We start from the raw sequence: 22,180 nt of genomic DNA on the forward strand, positions 1-22,180 counted from the left end.
TGTAGAAATCTTTTCTCATCGCTTCTTGAGGTTTATTTTATATCACAGCATGATGTGTTCCTTTTTGAGATCTTTTAGCCTGCTTCAGACAAGTGATTTTGTCTGTCTGGAAGGGCATCTGGCATATTACTGTCAAATGAAACAGTAGCAACATACTGTGGGTACCCTTAGTGATAGTAGTTTCAAAATAGTGAAGTCGTGATTTAAGAAGGGTGCGATTACTTAGTCACATAGTGTAAGTACAGTATTGAAAATGTCATCAATTTTTAAAGTAAATGAATTTCTAAAGGTGCTATTGACACCTATCTATATGTCCTAAGCTCAAAACCCTTCAAGGGGGTGAAATTGAAATAGTCACATTTTAAAGGTGTCTTGGTATCATTTTTTGGTTAAACTAAGTTTCTTTTTTAGATTTACATTTTTTTTCTCTGTCCAACCTAGGAAACACTTGATTTATGTAACTTTTTTTTTTTTTTTTTTTACATTTATTGGATTATGGTGATCTGTATTTAATGAATGCACCTGCCCAGTTCAATACTGTCTGCCATTGTGCTTTACATTTTATTAGTGGCTGTAGAAATCATGTACATCACTGTTTTCTGTATGCTGCTTCTAAATGGCCATCTCTGTATATCCACAGATGTTCCCGCTAGTTGGCTTTTATCTGTAAATCTCTACTTGGGTTGCTTACTTCTTATCTGTTTTTACATGTGTAAATGCCACTATAAAGCTCACACTCTCACAACATTATACAAATGTTTGTTCTGAAAATCAGAAGAGAACTTGAAGAAAGCTTTCAAATATCCTGTCCCTGTTTACTGGAATAATCAACAGAAATTTACAGAAATGGTTACAATGGGGGAGTTTAAATCCCTTTTAAAAGAGCGAGAGAATAGCTCTTTTGGTCAGTGTGACTGTTTTTAATGTCACGCTTGTAATGATCTATTATTGCATCTTATTCACATGTTTGTGTTCACTTGTCTGTCCAGAATATTGTGCTTGTTTTCTACTTGTTATGTGTTGTATTTGTTCTAACTTCTGCTGCCCTCTTTTGCCTGGATAAATAAAGGATCATGACATTTTCCCTTTGTCATTTCTCATTAATACACATATCCACTATGTGGACATAATAATTATATGAACCTATCATGCATGTTTTTACCACAGTAAAAAAAAATATGTTAGATTAATTGATGACTTTGAATTAGCCATGGATGTGAGTTAGATAAAGTGCTGTATAGTTAAAAATGTGACCTGAAGTCTAAAGAGCTTTGAATGGTCAGTAAGACTAAAAATGCTATATAAATGCAAGTACAGTACCTTGAATTTAATTAAAATTAAATGATGAAATCTGTATATTTTTCATGTGTGTTTATCTCAAACTCTAAGTTTTCATTTCTTTTCTGAAAGGCAGCAAAGTTTAAGTTTTGAACAACCAAGTACAAATTAGTTGATATGATTTGTTTGTAAAAAACAAAGCTTCAGTGACTGTTAGTGTTTTATCCAGTCAGAAGTGCTAAATGTTTTAACCCTTTGCATTTGTGACAAAGGAAACCAAATTGTCACATCAGCAGCTTGAACCAGAAGATATTTTTGATGAATTTTTCATCAGTGATCAAACCTGAATGCCAGTGAGTAGTAGGTCATCCAGCTCTCACGTTATTAAAGGTTTTTGTCTGTAAAATAGCAAATGGGAACTAGTTGTATAATGACATTGTTCATGTTGTATGCTAGTTTGTAACTTAAGGGACTGAAGTAAAGTAAAGGTTTTAAGTTGGCCAAACTAAATATGGATTTCAAAAGCACTCTTAAATGTCAAATGTGGTTTTAACCAAACCAGGTGAAACCAAATGTATGAAATGAAGCTCAAAGTGGTCTTCAGTAGTACAGTTTAAAAGTGAAACATTTAAATGTGATTAGCTAATCAACAGAGCATTAATCAGATATTTACAGAGCTGTTTTTTTTTTAAAAAATAGATACTTCTGTTAATAATAATATAATAAAAGCCAGTGAATAATGAGAGTAAACATTAACTGCACAGCTGGTTCAGTTCAATGTGAAGCTAAGTCCTAATAAGTAAAGAACTAATAAGTGTCATCACTTTAATCCTGACATGAACCTCTTAAATGAATGCAAACTATATCTTGCTGGACTGATAATTCACTAGTAATATCACATCTGCATTAGGTGTGAAATTGCTGGAATGAATTATACTCTTTATATCAGCCAAAAGGTTTTATTTTGGCATTTTTCTTTGTTTTAAATCACTTTTTCATCATTTTGAATATTGACAGTATTGACCAGAAATTGCATTCTAAATAATAATGCAATTTCTAAACAATAAAACAAAATCTTATTTGATTTAGAATTACTTAAAATAATAAATAAATAAATATAAATACAGGAGAATTTAATGTTTTACTAGTATTAAAATGATTCATTTTGGGGGGCGAATCAGATCTGGATCCAGAAATTTGTGGAAAGATTCTTCACCATTGTGACATAAGGCAAAACTGGGCATTTTGTGCCATATACAAAAAATATCCAGCAGAACTACCTGAGTGGGTAGATTAGTGTGGCACTGGAAAAGAAACAGCATAGTGTAGTCATAGCCTGGTGACCTGGTCCCTAGATGGACATCTGCTGAGCATGGACTCTTACGCTGGTCTGCGACACCTTCATATAATTCTACAGTAACCACACTTATATAACTTGAAAAGGTAAAATGTTGCAGGAGGATGTATGCAGTCTCAGCCTGTTCTTGTACATAACTAACCAAGAAAATAATCGATTCACCCAATTAGTCTGCAGAATGAATAACCTGATGTCAAGTACACAGTCACAACATCGAGTCTTCCATTTCAAATTGTTTAATAAATGAAGTGTTATACTTTCACTCTAAGAACATGAAAAAATTACCTTGAGATCCGAGTCACAATTTTGTTTTATGAAATTAACTTTTTATTTTTAGGATTGAAATATGTTTTCCTTTATAAGTATCTGAAAATATCTTTTGCTGGTTTGTTTGGTAATATCTTTCCTATAAGTAGAATCTCATTTCAATATAGCTCTTTTTGGGGAAAAAAAAGACAAAGAAAAAAAAGGAAAAACAAAAGAAAACATCCATCAATGTGTTTCTGTCCAGGGTCTTCATAATGTGTTGGAAGGCGCTGTCAGAGAATGGCCTGTGCTGGATAGGACAGCTGTCCAGTTCTGAACAGGAGGCTGATGAGAAAACTTGTCGCTACATGTAATGCAGCACTCCTCCTCCAACTGCAAGACATTTGGACCCCTGTTAGTAAATGATCGTCTGAAAAGTCCCATAAAACCATATCTGTGTTTCCTCCGGTGGCATCTGCTCCCCAGTTGTTGGCTTTCTAAGCGGTTGTTCTCAAACACCAAGGATGCTCTGGTGTGAGAAGAGTCACCGCCCTTCCTCACAGAGTGAATCTTCTTGAAAACAATAAGAAGTACGCTTTGCTAAGATTATATGTATAACATAAAACCCAGCTGTTCTGCACTGTAACTGACTACTGGAGTCAAAGCGTTTAATTTAGTCCACCAGGCCCTTTTTGTTTGGGCTTACAGATAATCCTCTTAGTAACTACCCTGCCCCCCCCTCGACATTTTGGGTAATCTTTTCGATTAACAGCCTGCAGATGCTGCAGCAGCAGTTGTGCGGTTGTTTGACAGCTCTCCAGCTACTGACATATCTAACACATAAACATCCATAGATTGACAGCAGCTCCGTCTCTGCATTGCTCTCAGCTTTTCCTGTCTGACTTGCAAAAATCCCGCAAACTTCCCACAGAGGAGAGTCCTGGACTGGAACAGGATGGATGCTAGCTCTCTCCTTTAACCAAGAAGGGAAAACATCTTGAACAGGTCTTCACTCTTTAAATAGAAACTATGTTGCACATAGGAAAGCATTCAACAGCTTCACCTCTAGTTAAGAAAAACCAACTTGCTGGTTTTAGTAAGTTCTCTCCTCTTATTTTTTCCAACGATAAAGCATAACTCACTTTTTTTTTTTTCAGCCAATGAGATAGATCTCATTCATACATTTTTCACTTTCAGAGATTCAAACCACCACTTCAACCTCAAGCCCAACAAACTTTAGGATAATACACCAAAAATTCCCTGCACATGTACTTTAAAAAAAAAAAAAAAAAAAAAAACTCCACAATACTTTAGTAGGCTATTACAGCACGATTTGTCATGCACTTTATCTGTCATTTCTGCTTCTTTTTTGTTTTGTTTTTGTTTTTTCGCAAAATAACCCTATAGTGTAGATCTGCCATCATGTAACTGGGCTAACAGCTTTTTCTTTTCTCAGTCGTCATCCACATCATCCCCCTCGGACTCGTCTCTCTTCTCGTACATTTTATCCCTCTGCCTCTCCTGGATCTCCTTCATCTCCTCTGCATATCTGCAGAAAGCTCCTCCAAATTTGCTCCAGGCTTTGAACGGGATGGTGATAGAGTTCCTGTAGCTCGGCTTAACCTCGCTCACGCGCAGGAACACGCCGTATTTGTTGGACCCAACGTCGAAAAAGAACCGTTTAGAGTCCACCATGATGGAGGTGCCCTCGGGAAGCTCGCCGTAGCCCCCGGCGGCCGTGCCCCCGGTCATCTCCTCGTCGTCTCCCCCGTAGTCATCTATGAGCTTAGCAAGGGCGTCTCTAAACTCTATTAACCCCTGTGCCGGAAGGGCTATGGTCTGGCCGGCCAGCATGCCGCCCACTGGGCCCCCCACTCCAAAGCTAGGTCCGCGGTTTACGGTTTGCCGTATCCGGAGGAACCTCCCCCGCTGGTTCTCTTTCAAGTCCAGGTAGTACTTGCGATTTTCCCGGACGAGAAACTCGCTCTTAAGAGCTCGCCTCGGCCCACCGTCTTCACCCGCGGCAGCTTGTGCTATTTGCTCCGGACTGCTAGGGCCCAGCTGGGCGTAGTGCTCGATGAAATCCCCGAGATAGTCACGGAACTCCGCCGCAACTGACAGCGAGAGGGTCAGGCGACTTTTAGAGCCCCCAGCCCCGACCTCGGCGATTTTAATGAACCTGCCCTTGTTGTTCTGCTTGACGTCCAGATAGAAGCGCTTGTTCTGGATGTCCAGGCGCTTTGACGCCAGTTCTTGGGTTTCCTGATCCCTCTGGAAGTGTTGGAAGCCACCTCCACCTCCTCCCCCGCTACTACCTCCGCGCTCACTCCCGCTGTCGCCATCCGCCATCTTCAGCTCCACCATTCGGCTTCTGCCCCTCTCTCCTGCGTAGCTGCTTTCTGCGTGCACTCAGCCAGCGCGGGCCTCCTTCCCGTGCATCATGGGTGCCCTTCGGGGGACGTTGTGATTGGTCCAACTAACTGCCCGTTTCACTAGTTCACACGATTACGGCGTTTCTATTGGTCTGCCGGTATTGTAAGCCGCGCCCACCTGTAATATCTTTCTCTACCTATTGGTTCAGACTGAAGTTCCGTTTACGTACTTCTTGTAAAACTTTTTTAATCTCGATTGTGAAATCGTCTTGGTCCGAAGATGATGAAATCTATTTTTTTCACAATTATACTTTTTAAATTTCGAAATGGACATTTCCAACCTATGATTTATATATGTGAAAAATAGCTAGATAAACTAGTACAGTACACCACATATTAATAATCGTTCTTTGTTGAGATGGATCTCATTTTGTTTCACAAGTCTGTGAAAATACACTACCCATGATAAGTAGATTACATGTTTTGTGTGTACAATTTTACATAAAATGAACAATACCTCATTACAACTGCTCAACATTCACATTCTTACTTATGTACACCAACCAAATAAAATAGCAAAGAATCACTTTGGAAAACAAGGGGGGGAAGAAAGAAGAAACAAAGGGTGAAGAGGAATAAACTGAAGACTGGGGAACAAGAGAAAAGAATATGAAGGGGAGACTTAAGAGGAGGGAGGTGAGAGTGAAAAGAAAAGAAAACAGAGAGAAGATGGAGAATAAGAAGAGAATAATAATGGTGAATTCTACTCTCAGCATTGGTGGTTCTCCAGCAGCTTGTCATGTCTGAATGTTTCATTTACTCCATTGTTATTGCATTTCCCGGACCTGCCAGAAGATGTCAGTATAAATCCTGAACAAAGACTCTAATCCACCCCACTGGAAAGCTTTAGAAAATGGTAAGGAATGCAAAGGTTTTGAACCCTTTAACTGTATTTTCGTAAGTTTTACGGCGTTTTCTATAGATAAAACTGTTCACCCCATTGCCATTCACACTTTGCCAAAGTTATTGATTAAGAGATGTTTGATGTTGTAAATAACAGTTTGTTTTTTGGTGAATTCACAATAAATGAACTTTATATTTTATAATCACAGGACAGCCTGTGCAAACACTATCATAACTTTTTCTGCAATCTTACATATTTGTCACGTCATTTCACGAGTTGGCTGTACGTGGCCCACTATGTAAAATGAGTTTGACATCCCTGTTGTGACTGGGTCCCAGTCATCAAAGTCGTGGCAGTCTTAAGCATTTGAAATAAGTAAACCATAGTTTGTTTGTTTTTTTATGTCACCTCAATCTTTACTTATATAATCACAGTTGTGCCAGTAGAGCCTGTCAGAACAGGATTATAGCAAGATAGCAACCAAGATGTCAAGGACGATAGGTTTCTGCTAGTTTGTTTAAAAAAAATGCGACCACCAGGGGGCATAATTAGAATGTTAAACCTTTATCGAAAATAAATGCAAGTTACACTTCTGATCTTGTTTCTATGTAGGTGTCTGCGGTTCTTTAACAAGAAATAAATGACATATAATATGCTGTTATCTGCTGTATAAACATGCAGTGTAACACATCTAGACATTAGCTTATCTTTCTGTCAGCTAATTGCTTAAACACAATGCCCAGAAATCAATACTTTTGGCAAAAAATCCAAAAGCACAAGGTATCCAAGGGAATACCGTGCTGTCAGGCACGTGAAAAACATGTTTTTCTTATGAATGACCCAAAACAGTCCACTTCTGTAGAACAGAAGGAGGGCTTCAGTAATCTTGGTCGGGTGGGAGTCTTTTAGGTACAGTAGGAGTGGCCCTACTCTGACAGTCTGGGCAGGAATTCTGGTGGTGTCTTTAAATTTTGCCAAAGCATATAGTTAAGGCTGCATCAGGTGACCCCCAATCCTCCCTTAAAATAGCTATAGGCTATAAAATAGTTATAGGCTATAGGCCAGGGCTATTTTAGCCAAGGGCTGCTCAGAAATCAATACTTAAAATGAACAAAAAATCCAAAGGGCTCAATATTCCACAACTCTTAACATATTGCTCTTGCTTGCTATACATCTTGTATAAAATTCAAAAACAAACTCACAAAACATTCCTAATGTCAACACTTAGAAGGTAACAAATTGGGATGAAACAATCTGATGATGCTATTATAAACAACAATGACCACAGAATTGTTGCAGAATTGCACAAAGCTACAAAGTCACAAACAGAATCTAAACGGTAAGTAAATTAATAGCAAGCCTTGGATTTATTTCTTAGTTGACGCACACACACTTGACTAGAGGTATAAAAAACAAAACACACCATTAACTCTGAGTAATATATCAATGTTGCAGTCCTTTGACGGTGCTCCCTTTCCACTCCCTTTTCACATCAACCAAAAGGAGTCTCCCTGGACCATTCTGACTGGCTGTTACTTAACAGCCAACTGTCATAGGAAGCTGTCCTTTGTTACGTTACTATTATTGGACTGTGCTGTGCTCATTCACCAGGACTGGAAACCTACACACACAGACCTGTACATATTCTTTAACTCCCACTACACAATGAAACACAATCTTGGAGTTATCGGGAACTTAACCCACAGAGCAGAGAATGTTCCCTCTAAGGCAGAAGGTTAAAAAAGGGGGGAACACACACAAATAGATACCACTTAATAATCAGCTGAGATCCATAGGAAATAACCTCAAAGATTAAACAGGGAGAAACAGCCAGGATGTCTTTCCTACTGTCCCCACGTCACTGTTGGTCGTCAAATTGTTCTAATATTATAGGACGTTTTACCCTACAATATAAAAATGCCTCGAAGGTCACTGTTGGTGCTTATAATGAAAGTCCCCTTCGTTACTTAGGTCTGCTTTGAGCCTTTTATTTTAGTCTAGCTACTGCAGGCCATCCTATTTAAATAAAACTGAATGAAAATGAAATGGTTGGTGTGAAGTGGCTTTGTATACACAAAATTAAACTGAATTAAATATCTGACTGTTAGATGAGAGAAAAAGATCAGATAATCAGATAATAATCTAATAATTATTATTTATTTGAATAATATTCACACTGACATAAAACCAACAGTGACATAACAACAGAATTTTAATAAATGAAATTTAAATACATTTAAACTATACATAAATTACAAACAGACCGTTATTGCACACTACCCTGTTTGATTCTTGATTCAAGCTTCAAAGCAGTATTTTTGCCAGGTTTCTAATAACACATTTTATTTTGTTCAAAAATCAAATCAAAAACTTCTCCTTTTGTCTAAGCCAAAATATCACAGCTGAGAATACATTACAGAATAATGTCTGCATGATGTGATTTTCAGTAATATGGAGGATAGGTTGGGTAGGACTCTCTGAGGTGAGATGTGGCAGAGGGCACCATGACTCCTGAAAGGCTGCTGTACTGGTAGAAAGAGTCCATGGGCAGAGTGGCGACGCTGGGGAGAGGGGAACCGAACTGCACATGACTGTGTGGATAGATGTAGGAGGTGGCAGCCGGGCCCTCAGGTGCTACTACTGCTGCTGCTGAGTGGTATCTTGGGTATGGCCCTGGCCTGTATGCCTGTAGCTCAGGGTAATGAATGAACTGTGGGGCAACACTGGCCTGGCAGACATTAGCCTGGCATGCCTGAGCCAGAGCATCCTGCATGGTTCTCTTTACCTTCATCCGTCTGTTCTGGAACCAGTTTCTGATCTGTGATGAAAACAGAAAATTTAAGATATAAGAAACATTTTTAAAATACAAGACAAAATAAAATAAAACATAAGTAATGTTAATTTTCTGTTAGTGAACAGTAGAGCATGAGTATTTTAGACTACTATAAAATATAGAAATTAAAAATAAAAATAACATAAAATACAATTATTTTTTTTAACAACTAAAAATAGTACATGGTTTTGAAGGTCAGTAGCTGCTATCAAATCGGTGCTCATGAGAACTGTGATCTCTTGGCCTTTTCTTTTTGAAATTTGCTGCTGTTTCTGATCGTTGTATAGATTTAGCATAATTTGAATATGCAGCAGCACCAGGTTCATGAATTTGTGATGTCAAGTATTGATACTGGGGGTGATTACCTGTTTATCAGACAGGTGGAGTTTTTTGCGGAGTTCTGCCTTAGATTGTGTCCCCAGATAAGCACTTATGCTGAAGGCCTTCTCCAGGCTACTGATCTGCTCTGCTGTGAAAGCTGTCCGGGGCCTCCGACCCACTAGAGGAGATGGAGGTGATTTTGAGTCAGCTTGAGCTGAAGGGGAGAGAGATTGTCCACCTTCGCTCTCATATCCTGAGGTCTCCTCCTCTGTCCCACTGCTGAAACCAACCTCAGTCACTGGAAACAGAAAGTGAGAAAGAAAGAAACTTAAAATCTGTTCTTGACATTACGTTGATTTAGACATATTCTGGTATATTACTTAAGTACTTTACAAAGCACTTTATTAATTTCAAGGTACTTAACCACATACTGTTAACTGGACAGACATTCAGCTATAAAACTGTCCAAGTTTTTATTGCAGTTTATTTATAGGATACGAAACACATCTGCATTGCATCACTGATACATTTATCAACTTATATTCTTCTAATTAATACACCAATATCAGTCAGGTAAAAAGTAGCCTAATAACAAGTTGCATAAATCAAATGGGGTTTTTTTCTACTAAAGTAAATAAGAAAATTAAAGAAAATTAAGAAGATCAAATAATTAAGACAACCAAAGTAACTGTGCACCCAGGAGCGCCAATATGAAATGAAAATGTAAAAGATAAAAATAAAAAAATATAAAAAATGATCGATGTTTTCTGATATATTCATATTTGCATTCAGCTGAAATGTAGTTAAATGTGAAGAATGTTTAGGAAAAAATATCAAAATGCACATTTACACAGAACTAATAGCTGTTTTAATGTAAATGCACTTTTTGCTGTAATTCACTTTTAAATAGACTTTACATTGAAATTGGATTCTGGGATTTAGGCTCATTATGAACTCTTACCTTGGCTATTGGGAGCGGTTTGTTGCTGGAGAATACACTGGCTGTATGCTTCAAGGGCCTGACTCCTTTTTTCTTGCTTTTCCTGCTTAGGGATATTCTCTGACTTCTGCCTACAATAAAAACCAGGCAGACTCTCAGAAAGTGTCCCACAGGCTGTAGGTCCGGAGACAGTTATGTTGCTGCTCTCTGATCCTTCTTGCTGGCTGCTCTGGGCCATCCACTCAATAGAAAAATGTCCATTCATGGCTGCTGAGGAGGAATCCTTTTGTCCTGAAGCTTAGAGAGTTATGACTACCTCATCTACAACCTGCTTGTATTTATAGAAGACATCCCACCTCATATCAACCTCCCTCAACCCGAAGATCAAAGCACACATCCTCCCCTCCCTGCAGTCCAGCCCTCCTTTAGTTTTCACAACTTGAGTAATTAAGACGTCCCATTCAGTTTCAATGAGGCTGTTACAACAAGGCTCCAGTGAGTCTGGAAAGGACCCCCTACCCACCCTCTTTCCTGCTCTTCACATAGATAATACAATCACTTCGCCCCAAACTGTCTCCATCTCTTCCACAGCCATATCCATCCTATTAAAAAAATAACCTTCTGCAGTTTTTTAGGGAGTACTTTTTTTCCACTTGGGGTGAGTGAAGAACTTTAAAATACTAGTGTCAGTCCTCGTTTCTTTATATTTTTCCCACAAGAAGCAAGATGTTGTTGTAAATCTTTATGGTGGTCTTGATCAACGATTACCTAGGCTTTCTGAAGGCTTTCAAACATTAAAAAGACACCTACTTCAAGGGATGAACCAGTGTTCTGTCTGCATAAAAAAGACAACTTTGCAACAGACAACTTTGTCTTTAGGCACTTTGTTACTGGCAGCTTGTCACAAAAACACACCATTTGTTCCCATTTCTTTAGCTGAATTCCCAAAACAACATAATTTGACAGACATGAAACAATATTTTTGCAACAAGGCAAATCCAAAGACTTAGTAGCTGTAAATCTGACATATTTGGCCATGGTGTGCAGTGTGTCCTGAACAGAAATTCCTCAACAAAAAATGGGCCAAGTGTAGGAGAAACAGATAGGACTAAAAATCTTTCTACAGCAGATAAACAGTATCTGGAAGTCAAGCCATTAAGAAATAGGCTGAAGTATGCCAAATTACACAAGGTTTGTGTAACTGTTGATTAATTGAAATGCCAGAAATGAATTGATTTCATTTTCATTACATATTAAAAGCTCCAAATGTCAGTGTAACAATTGAAGGATCTTCTGCTTTCTGAATATCTTGATTTATTGTGTAAAACAGTCTGTCTCAGCCAATCTCAGTCTAAAAATAAAGGATGCAGGCTGGATTAAAATTCAAACAATTGTATACATATTTCTTTCTTTCTTTCTTTCTTTCTTTCTTTCTTTCTTTCTTTCTTTCTTTCTTTCTTTCTTTCTTTCTTTTTTTTGGAAAATTTTAAAGAAACGTTCATGGCCTTTAATCTCCTCAAAGGTTGAATGCTAAACTGCTCATCTTGTCCAGTAATTTCAGATGAAGTACCAACAATTATCCTCCTTGTTTAAAAAGCAGCTTTCAGGTTAATAATCATGACAATGAGCTGTGAGTGGCTGAAAACAGTGACAATGGCTTATTCTGGGATGATCCCGAGATAAAAGCGCACTAACAGTGATCCTTTTATAGCTTATTTCATCAGGATTTATCTGTAGTTGATAAAGAACTGATGTTGCAATATTTTTAGACCATTTTTTTAAAAACGTTTAATTAAAAATATGTAGTTATATAGTTTAATTTAAAAATATTCTCTCTTTCAGTCGAATATTCAAGTGAAAAATAAGCTCTCATATAAAAAGAGAGTGGCTAAAAGTTTGGGATATATCGCACTGAAATGTCTTGTAAAGTTACCAAACAAGAAAACACTTGGTGCAAATATTTGAGCAAATGCACGTATTTACGTAAGAGTTTGACAAAGCATAATATGCAGATACGCAGAGTGTAACTTTCCACCCCTGCTCATAGAAACTGGTTGGTCATCTCTTTTGTACCTCCTTAAATCACATCAAACTATGTGGGGATCAGTTAAGGTGGCTGATAATGAGTTGAAAATGATGATCCCAGCTCTGAAGTGGCTGTTAACATCAGCCCCGCCGCCCTGATAGACCCCGAGACTGACTGAGAGGAAGAGGTGTGTGTCGGGGGGGGGTGATGTTTATGTGCAAATGTTAAGTATTTTGTGTTGTTTAGAGGTTTTAGTCGATCACGTAGCACTCCCATTGATAGGATAATGACAGTGAGCTCTGGTGGTGATCATAGAATGGATTCGAGGCTGTGCGCTCAGGCTGGCCCTCCGTCTGTGCGCGCAGTGGAGGGGAGAGCCGGTGCTAATAGTTCATTACCTACTGAAACTGGAACACTTCAAAGACTCTCAATGCTTTGATACCAACACACCCAACATGAAACAAAGGAGAACTAACACCTTAAAGCCTGTTAATATCTTCTGGGGGCTTTTCAAACCCAATAAAGTCACACTCAGGTAATGGTGCTGTCAGTGGCGCTAACAAGCACGAATATGCCTTCACTTTAACTCTTTAACTTCACCGTAATGACAGTGGTCGTTTAAAGGTATTCGAATGGAGGACTTTTATTAGTAATAAAACAATTTCTATGTGTACTTTTACTTATCTAAATAATGTGAGTAATTCTTCCGGCACTACTGCAACAGTATAATGTACTGTTGTATTTTGCAGTGCTGTAAAGTAATGCCGGTGTTGCATGTACTCAAAGACTTCTACATTACATTTTTTTTTAAAGTGATAACATGTTTTTTAATCCTTTATATGTGTGTGGTAGTTTTCAGATTCGGGTTAATAATAATGGTGATAATTAAAAATGTCGTCTTTAATTTGCACACGCGATAATGTAAATACCTGTTTAAGCTGTCATGGTCGCACTCTGCCATAACCTCCCTTACATTCTTTAAGTTTTACTCATGTAAAATAAAAAGAAGAAGCAAAACCCATATTACACAAAGCTAAACACAATTATTGCATGGTTATTACAGTTTCAAATTTTTTGTAGATATTGTAAAAATATCTTTATTGTGAATTATTGAGGCCACAATAATTGGTTCTAGTGTCAAACAATAGTAAAATTGGTCAGTCTGATTAATTCACATTATTTGACGGATTATTTGATTATTTAATCTGTAGTAATATAGAGATTAATTGGAACTACCTCCCTGCATTAAGCACTTTTACTTTCATATCTCAAGTGCTTCTTGCTTATAGAGGTCTGAGTGAGTCTGATTATTGTTTAATGGGTGATTATATAGTCAGGTTTTTTAAGTACTTTAAATGTGCATGTTATTTTACATTAAAAGCACAGGATCAACTCTTTATCAGCCTGATCACATCATTTAAAAACTAATCGCTGTTAAAGCTCCATCTGTGGCCTTCAACTTCAAAGAGTGTCATTGTCCAAAGACTGATTTACTATATCATAAAGATTTACTTTTTGTTCCTTAATTATCAGACATTAACTTTTTGAAGCTGAAAAATGCAGTGTGGTCAAGAGAGAGCTGGAGTCTATCTAGGCTGCCACAGGGCAAGGGGGAGGAGAAACCCTGTGAAGATGCAGTGTAAAAATTAAAAAAGCATTAATGGGAAAAATGTTATAGTACTCACAAGAAATGGGACTATGTACATGGTTCTGAAAACATGAAGCTCATTACATCATTTCAAACTTAGTTCAAAAAACAATCCAGTTATATATCAGAACAGAAAAGCCAGATTGAGGTACATTTATTTATTGTCAGTTCAGCTAAACACTGTTTTACAGTAACATATATTTCTTTTGTTACATGTATCTGTGCGCTGATTTTCTCTGCAGTGTTTCTCATTGTTCTCACACTACATAGGAAAATTTGTTCAGTTTTGCTACATATTAAGTAAAATAAATAACATTTGTTATTGTGTGTACATGTAGAACTATAAATGTTATTTAAGGACAGAACACTTGTATGCATTTGAATATGTAACATGACCCCATAAAATCAAAACATACAGTGTTTTGTATTTATCACATTAATATTTCTCCGATGCACCATCAGTCCTGAGATTAAAACTGTGTGTGTTGTTTTTGTGAAGAAGTTTTGAGAAAAAATCTTTTGGGAAAATTACAACAACAACAACAACAGCAAAATTGGCTGATTGGTATTGTTAAGAGTTCAAAGGGGAGCTGGTCATTTGTTTTCTCTATTGCTGCCCCTCTGTCTGTCTGGATGCTATATGACCGGGTATCAGTGTCAGCTTGCTCCACCTCGTCACCTCCCTCCTGATCTGTCACAGGACGCAGTGCTCGACTTCTTTGATGTGAGGCCTGCTGAGGCAGACAGACCAGAAGCAGATGAGAGGCTAGGAGACAGGACGAAAACACAGCTGCAAGCAGAGACAGCGAGACATGTCAACAGTCTGTGTTTCTGTGGCTCCAGCACTTAGAAACTCATTACATGATTCATAGGACTGTCAGAACAATGACAGACACACCTGTCTGACTACATAGTTACTTATGAGATATTAACTATGCAGTCAATGGGAGAGAACTGTGAGCACTTTAAAGTCAGTAAATTAGCAGTAACACAGCAGTCTGTGTCCTGTTTACAGCCAGCTTTAGTTTTGGCCTAATGTTTGTATATTTTATGTTTTGGTTTGTTGTTGTTGTTTTCGGTCAGATTAGAAATTAGAAAAAGATTAGAGGGAAAGCTCCGGTTGTGTGGTTTGGAGTCAAAGTTAGAGAGGCAAGGCTAAGATGTTTGGCAGATGTGGAGGGGATGGACAGGGTATATACTGGACAAAAGGTAAATATGGAGCTGCCAGGAAGGAGGGGGGAAAAGGAAGACGTCAGTGAAGGTTCATGGATGTAGTGGAGGAGGCCATGCAGAGGGCTGATGTGACAGCGGAGGATGCAAAGAATGGGGTGGGATGGAGGCAGATGATCCACTGTTGGCAACCCCTAAAAGGAGCAGCTGAAAAAAGAAGAAGAAGAACACAATAAATAAAGATGAATGAATGGTCACATTATTGCTGTTATGTTTTTCTAATTTTCCGGTATGTCACAGGGCTAACGCAGACAACCAATTTAAAATCACCAGTTAGACTAACCCCACAAAGTATAAGTCTTTGGACTGTGGGAGGAAGCTGGAGTACTCACACAGATGGGGAGAACATGCATACTCCACACAGAGGTCATGACCACATCGTGGATTTGAACACAGGACTTTCTTGCTGTGAGCTGACAGAATTCTCCACACCACTACTGTGTTGCCCTTTTTTAGGCAATGATAATCATAATGTGACATGATACCAAGCTAAATCTATAAATGCCAAAATTCTGATTAAATCCATTCAATTTTTGCTTCCCAACAACCTGCAGACCAGATGCAACTTTGCAATATGCATTTCTAAGGGCCACGAGAGTGTTCTAATATTTCAGTAAAGTCACCCATCTTTTTCATCTGTTCAAACTCCAGCTGGGCCTGTTTTTTTCCCCACTTGTTTCTTTAACAGGTAAAATTAGTTTATTCAATGAAAGCATCTTCCTGCTCTCTGAACTTTAAGACCATTGGTCTCTGTTTGCTCAGTTTAATCAAAACTTCACTGGTGTTAAGTCAAGTCCCAGCTTATTTTAACAAGATTATTATCTACCCACTTAAAAAATGGCACAAAAATACAAAATCGACTCTTCTCTTCCTTCCTTCTCTTTCTCGAGTAATCAAAAGAAAAAGGAACAACATATATATCTGCATATATGATTTGGAAAACTTTTACAGTAAATAACCTTTGGATTCTTGATCATTTTCGCTCTGACCTTCCCAGAGCTCATTCTATGAAACAGCCCTTCTTGGAGTCTCCAGTCCCATCTTAATGTGAAGTGATGCAGGAAAATGTTCTGTTCTGCTGATGTTGGACTCAACCTCTGCCTTTGATGATGCTGACCAATCACCAGGTTCACCATGACAGGCTGAGACTGGGTGTTTGAAATGTTTCTTGTCATATCTGACCAAACAATTCTTTTGTCTGGCAGAATGTTACAAGGTTTCCGACTGAGTATTCATATTTCACACTAAGAGGCTGAAACCTAAAGGAGAAAGTACTTTAGCAAACAGTGGCCCCGAGTCTCTGGAAGCCTCTGCTTGAGCTTGAGATCCATAGACTCAGAGGTCTCTTTAAAAAAGAAGCAAAGAACTCTTGGGTAACTTTTTGTTTTAATCTTTTAGCCTTTTTGTTGTAAAGCACTTTTTGATATTTATGGAAAAGTATTTGTCATAAATATAATAAATACAGTTTTACTTATTTCTTCTTTTACTTTGGCTCCATGGGGTTTTACATGATCTCATCAGTCTCTGTTTACCTGTTCGTGCCTTTTGTCCTAAAACACAGGTGGCAGCATGTTTGTGAGGAGCGTCACTACCTGAATAGAACATATGTGTGGAATGTTAAACAAACTGAAACAGATTGTAAGTTTTATTGTCTGTCAGTGTTCCTTATCCACGATGAAGGACTTGGTCATCCTTGCTGGCCCCAGTCTCAGACCACTGATGTCTGCTGGGGAACAGTCTCCTGCTGGTCCTGTCTTTGATTGGCTCCATTCAGACCCTTTCATCTCTAATGGGCCTGTTTGCTGCTCTGTTATGGAAACAAACACACCTCGACCCACCTTCCCACTCCCATCCCCTCCTCCCCCACAGCACCAGAGGGAGACTCATGTCCCAACAGAGCTGTTGTTCAGATCTCTACAATAAATATATGAGTCTTCATCATCCCCGGCCAAATCTCCAGTAAACTCATCTTCAGGACCAAAGCTTTGAAGACTCAAACTTCAAATCAAAAACTACAACACAGCTGTAAAGATCATAGCCATCACAATAGAGAATAAAGAGCTTTATGCACACACAGCATACTTACTGAGTACTAATTTTGATAATTTCTTGGAAATGACTGATAAGCCATACCTGGTTGTTCTTTATAACAGATAGAGTGCAGCAGAAAAATGGCTCATATTTCTGCCTCTTGTAGTAAATGGATTCTTCAAGGCTGTGATGACGCCTAATAATCACTGAACTCCATTTCTGCCAGTCTCCAGTTGTTCCCCGCCCTGTCTGTAACACAGTCAGCTAAAGTGTCCTTCCCTGTTCCATTGATCCCTATCAACCCCATCAAAGGCTCTGGAAGCTTTGAAGGGACCAGCAGGACTGGTCCTGGTGGATGAGCAGGCACTGCAACTTTTCTTATCAAACGGGGGATGCAGGGCAGCGTGGCTGACAAATTTTCATTTCTCCCAAAAATCTATGAGCTGGAGCCTGTGTTCCGATGAAGCACACTTGAGACTTTTATGGAATGCTAGTGGGGAACATCCCTGCAACCACGAAATGTAAAATAGAACAATGTGAGCCTAAACTCCTATTGAGTAGTGAAACAAACAAACAAAAAAGCGACTGTCATAGGTTTAAGCCAAAAATACACAGAATAATATTTTTCAAGTCTGTGATAAGGTCTCATTATAGACCTGCAGCACAGGTGGAAATGTTTTAGAAGTGTTTCCCATAACTGCAGATCAGAGAAGTGCAGTTTTCCATGGGAACTTTAAACACTGTCTGAGATAGTATTGTTTCAGATCAGCCACATTCTCATGAGGTCCGCTGGTAACTTACTGGGCATTTCTGCTGCATGTGAAATACTTGTGTGACAAAGGGAAGAAATGTGAGTAATTAAATAAATGCATTCTTTCCTTAAAAGAGAACGTTCACCCCTCATTCCCAGTTTTTCCCTATACATCTGTTATTATATAAATCCTAAATAGGATGAGGATTCCATGTGTGTACAATAATTTCATCCAGAGACAGCTGCTGTTACAAATTCTTTGCCGTAATGCCTAAAATCATAAAGCCTATCATTAGGTGGCTTATGCTGCTGTGATATCACCGTCACTCATAGAAAAGTTAGAAAATAATAAATATATAGAACAAACTAGAACTAACAATGGTTTACATAGTTCTAACATTGTCTTGCCAATCTCCCAAAATTCAGCTTATTGTACAAAAGCATAACTAATAATATGAACAGCTGACCATTTGTTTATCTTGAATAAATAAGCAATTTTACCAGTGGAAACAATGTTTACATAATGAAAAATGATCATTTTTAATGAGTCACTATTAAGAAGATCTTTAAATCTGAAACTAATAATTGATCTGTTGGAATACTTTCATAGTTTCAGTAATTTGTTGTAGTAACAGTAACAATGAATACGTTTTAGTAATTGTTTTTGTGACTTTATCACAAATTGTGTTGAATTGGATATTTAAGGGCCACTTTTTAAAAAATTTCACAGACAAGTAAATTCGTAACTGAGAAAGAGTCTGAAACAGAACTGTTGTTCTAGCTTTTTTCTAGTCACAACTCCTGCTGTTCCTACATCCACAGTTTCATTCATTTACATTCACAAATGCATGAACTCATCTGTTCTCACAGCAGCCCAGACTTGTAGTCTCCTCAGTGCAGGACAAAGTCATATCTCCTTTTGGTTCACACATACGGTGTCAGCAGTCACATGTTAAAGGGGATTTATGGGAACATAAAATAAACCTGCTCCTCCCCGTCTCTCTTACTGCCTTTTCTTGCTTGCAGGAGCAAAGCTGTAAAGAACTGTGTTTGTATTTCATATTTCCCATGGGTCCCTTGTTTTAAAGTTGATTTTTTTTTTTTTTTTTTGCATAGAATATCAGTTCCTGGAGAAGTGTGCACATGTGGAGAGAGTGGACTTGAGAGAGACAGAGGTGTGAGCAATGACACGGCCTTTGATGTTAAAATGGTATTTAGAGGTTAATGAGGCTGTGAAGGAAATGCCACATATTCGCTTTTTTGTTGCTGCCTCTTTCACTCACTCACTCACACACACACACACACACACACACACACACACGTACCTCTGTAGCTCATAGAAGTATTGGATTAAAAAAACAAAACAAATTTCTCTATGTAACAACTAGAAAGTAGCAACAAATTTAAGTATACAGGTATGTGGGCACACGTATGAATATTTCTCTGTTCCACGAGAGGTAGAAAGGAACGTTGAGGCAATAAATGATGAATGGACTGGTTCATATATAACGCTTCTCTACTCAAGCAGTCAAAGCAACATGTCTTATATACAAACATTTTTCACTTCTTTTTTATTTATTTATTTTTTTCCTGTGTCCCAGTGCTTTCTAACATTCATACCCTTGTGCTAGAACATCAAATAGTATTTGGCCTTCTCTACCTCCCGAACTACAGCCACCCAGTAAATACATTTTAAAGGACCAAAAAAAAAAAAAGTAAACTAGAGCCCATCAGATCATATGTATAGTGTTGCAGAGAGGTGCAGAGAGAGAAGTTGTAGTAGAACAGGCAATATCCTTATAATTCTGTTTAGAACCACAAGATGGTGTAGAGAGTCAGTGTGGCTTCCAATCTGCCACAAGTCCAACATAAGTTAGAATACTACCACTACTACTTCTACTACTACTACTAATAATAATAATAATAATAAGAAGAAGAAGAAGAAGAAGAATGCATTTTATTTATCGGCACCTTTTAAGGCACTCAAGGACATCTTGTAAGCACCCCTTAGAAGAAATTAAATGCCCAAATCAGACCATGCATAAAATAACAGTTGAAAAAAAATGCCAATACTGAGGAGGCTGAGACCCGTGGTACATGGTGTCATGGTGCCAAATGCCTACTTAAAATAGGTTTAGGTCTTGCCACAGCGGCCATTGTTGTTCCTGCAGCTTGCTGGGCCATCTCAAAGCTTTTCGGCTGAAGTGAATGTCCTGCTGTTCTCTGTGGGATCATGCTTATTATCTACTTCAGCCCTACTGTAATTGTGGATGTGGACCAGTTACCTTTTAAAAACAGTAATAATGTTTTCCAGCCACGGTCAACCAACCTGTCATAAATATGCTGTGCTCTCCTTTATGTTCAATTTTATTTTGCCCCTCACCCCCCAACCAGTCATGGCAGAAGACTCCCCCTCCCTGAGCCTGGTTCATCATAGGTTTCTTCCTGTTATAAGGGAGTTTTCCTTTCCATTGTTGCCTAGTGCTTGCTCATAGGGGCTCATTTGATTTGTTGGGGTTGAATTTTTGGATTTAATTTAATTGACTTGAAATGAAAAACCTAAAAATTCAGGTGATGGGTTCACATAGTAGAGAGCACTACATTTGTAGTTTTTGTAGTTCTCCCTACTACAAAAACTACAAATAAAAACAAGGCAGTTAGCGGCAAATCAAAATAAAGAAAACACTTTTTTTTTTAAATCCACTACTGCTCTGTGTATTTACTTCAGTGAACACGTGTATGTTTTTGTAGTAGAAGAATATAGATTGTCCAAATATGTGAGATTTTTTAAATTAGCACTGCATGAGATTAAAGAAAGGCTTTAAAAGTAGGGAGCGAAATAATAATATTGTGTACTGTGAAAAAAAAACAGACTCAAGTTGTTCAAATGCAAAAATGGCTGACGGGGATGATGTAAGGTGAGAGCGAATTTGTAAATTTGTACTGCAACTGTTTGTTTTTCTAGAAAGACAAAGCCAGAGATTAGAGAAGACTATAATGTTAATTATTAAAGGAGCGAGAGAGGATAAGCAGGACTTAACCACATGAGTAGTGGGTCAGGGTTACATGCAGCAGAAGGTTTAGATTTCTTAATTAATCCAGATGGTTCATCAAACAGTGAATATTATTAAGACCATAAAAGTATTACACTGCTCAGGGCAGTAAAACTGAGGTGGAAAAATTGTCAGGTAGCTGAAGGATACAGTAGAGAAAAAGGTGAATCAGGCGATTTCATTTAGCTTTATGTTGGTGTAATTCTGAGGTAAAACAGGGAGAAGTTTTCAAAGGAGCAAAAGCATCCAGCAGACTGTTTATTCCATTCTAGTAGTAAAACCCTGTGATGGAGAATCATTTATCTATTCCTGTCTATCATCAGTAAGACTGTCAACTTCACTGAAGAAGCCAGTTATATCAATGTTTTTAATGTTGAGGAATAACAGTAGAACAACAGATAAGATCAAGAACATTAGAGTTTCTCATTAGAGTTATCAAGACATGATGCAAGGTCCCTTGTATAGTATTATAGTATTAGTATTAGAGACAGTGTCCATATGTATATTAAAATCACCCATCAAAATAACATTTAGGGACAAAGAATAAACTGAGTTAGCAAACTCAGGGGGTTCAGTCAAAGTCCTTATTTAGTTTAATACACTGTAGCAAGTACAGTGGGTGGTGCTATTATTATAAATGAGTAATTTCACTGAAGTATTGATCATTTTTATTCCAACCCTGTCTGCATAAAAGTCACATTATTTGGATTTTTTCAGAAAATCTTCACATAAATTGCTCCATAGCGTTGCAGTGGGTTTTGTCTTATTTTAGTTAAAATAATGAATGTTGAATTTCTCTTTCCAAAGAATATTGTTTAGATTTTGTGTTAACATATCCCCGTGTTGCTTTATTCTATATTTACCTGGTTCTTTCTTTTGCTTTTGAATCTTTGTTTTTTGTATATTTTAAAGCAAAGTTTTATTTGTGTGACCTCTCATGTTTCATTTTTTGTTTTGAATTTGAATGAACCTCACTTGTATCCTTGTGTATCATCCTTTCTTGTGAATTCTTATGTGTCAATTACCTTGTGGTTACATCCAGATGTTTTATAAGTTTTTATAGAAACAAATATTGGGACTGTTTTCCCTCCTGGGCCACATCCTTTGTTGGCTTTTTTATAACACACATTCACATTCATTCCAATAGTTTCAGCAGTCTCTCTCCAGGAATTTGCTAATATCTGTGGGTC

The 22,180-nt window shown here is 37.9% G+C and overlaps 2 protein-coding genes across 2 annotated transcripts; both read right to left on the minus strand.

Moving 5' to 3' along the window:
• Nucleotides 1-2,855: 2,855 nt before the first annotated feature.
• purbb (purine-rich element binding protein Bb) lies at nt 2,856-5,349 on the minus strand. Its single transcript, XM_003439482.5, has one exon. It carries the CDS (start codon nt 5,243-5,245, stop codon nt 4,334-4,336), a length of 912 nt encoding a protein of 303 aa, XP_003439530.1. The 5' UTR covers nt 5,246-5,349; the 3' UTR covers nt 2,856-4,333.
• Nucleotides 5,350-8,361: 3,012 nt separating this feature from the next.
• ved (ventrally expressed dharma/bozozok antagonist) lies at nt 8,362-10,778 on the minus strand. The gene is made up of 3 exons (XM_005449477.4): nt 10,273-10,778; nt 9,356-9,609; nt 8,362-8,975 (listed from the first exon to the last, which is right to left on the minus strand). Exons 1-3 carry the CDS (start codon nt 10,514-10,516, stop codon nt 8,601-8,603), a joined length of 873 nt encoding a protein of 290 aa, XP_005449534.1. The 5' UTR covers nt 10,517-10,778; the 3' UTR covers nt 8,362-8,600.
• Nucleotides 10,779-22,180: the final 11,402 nt, after the last annotated feature.

The sequence above is a fragment of the Oreochromis niloticus genome, linkage group LG7, assembly GCF_001858045.2.
Source record: "Oreochromis niloticus isolate F11D_XX linkage group LG7, O_niloticus_UMD_NMBU, whole genome shotgun sequence".
Taxonomy (NCBI): Eukaryota; Metazoa; Chordata; class Actinopteri; order Cichliformes; family Cichlidae; genus Oreochromis; species Oreochromis niloticus.

Excerpts from the sequence above, each read along its gene's own strand:
- purbb (XM_003439482.5), bottom strand. The coding sequence starts at position 5,245 with ATGGTGGAGCTGAAGATGGCGGATGGCGACAGCGGGAGTGAGCGCGGA.
- ved (XM_005449477.4), bottom strand. The coding sequence starts at position 10,516 with ATGAATGGACATTTTTCTATTGAGTGGATGGCCCAGAGCAGCCAGCAA. Across the intron at positions 9,610-10,272 it reads AACCGCTCCCAATAGCCAAG|TGACTGAGGTTGGTTTCAGC; the intron begins GTAAGAGTTCAT and ends TTCTGTTTCCAG. Across the intron at positions 8,976-9,355 it reads TCCACCTGTCTGATAAACAG|ATCAGAAACTGGTTCCAGAA; the intron begins GTAATCACCCCC and ends TTTTCATCACAG.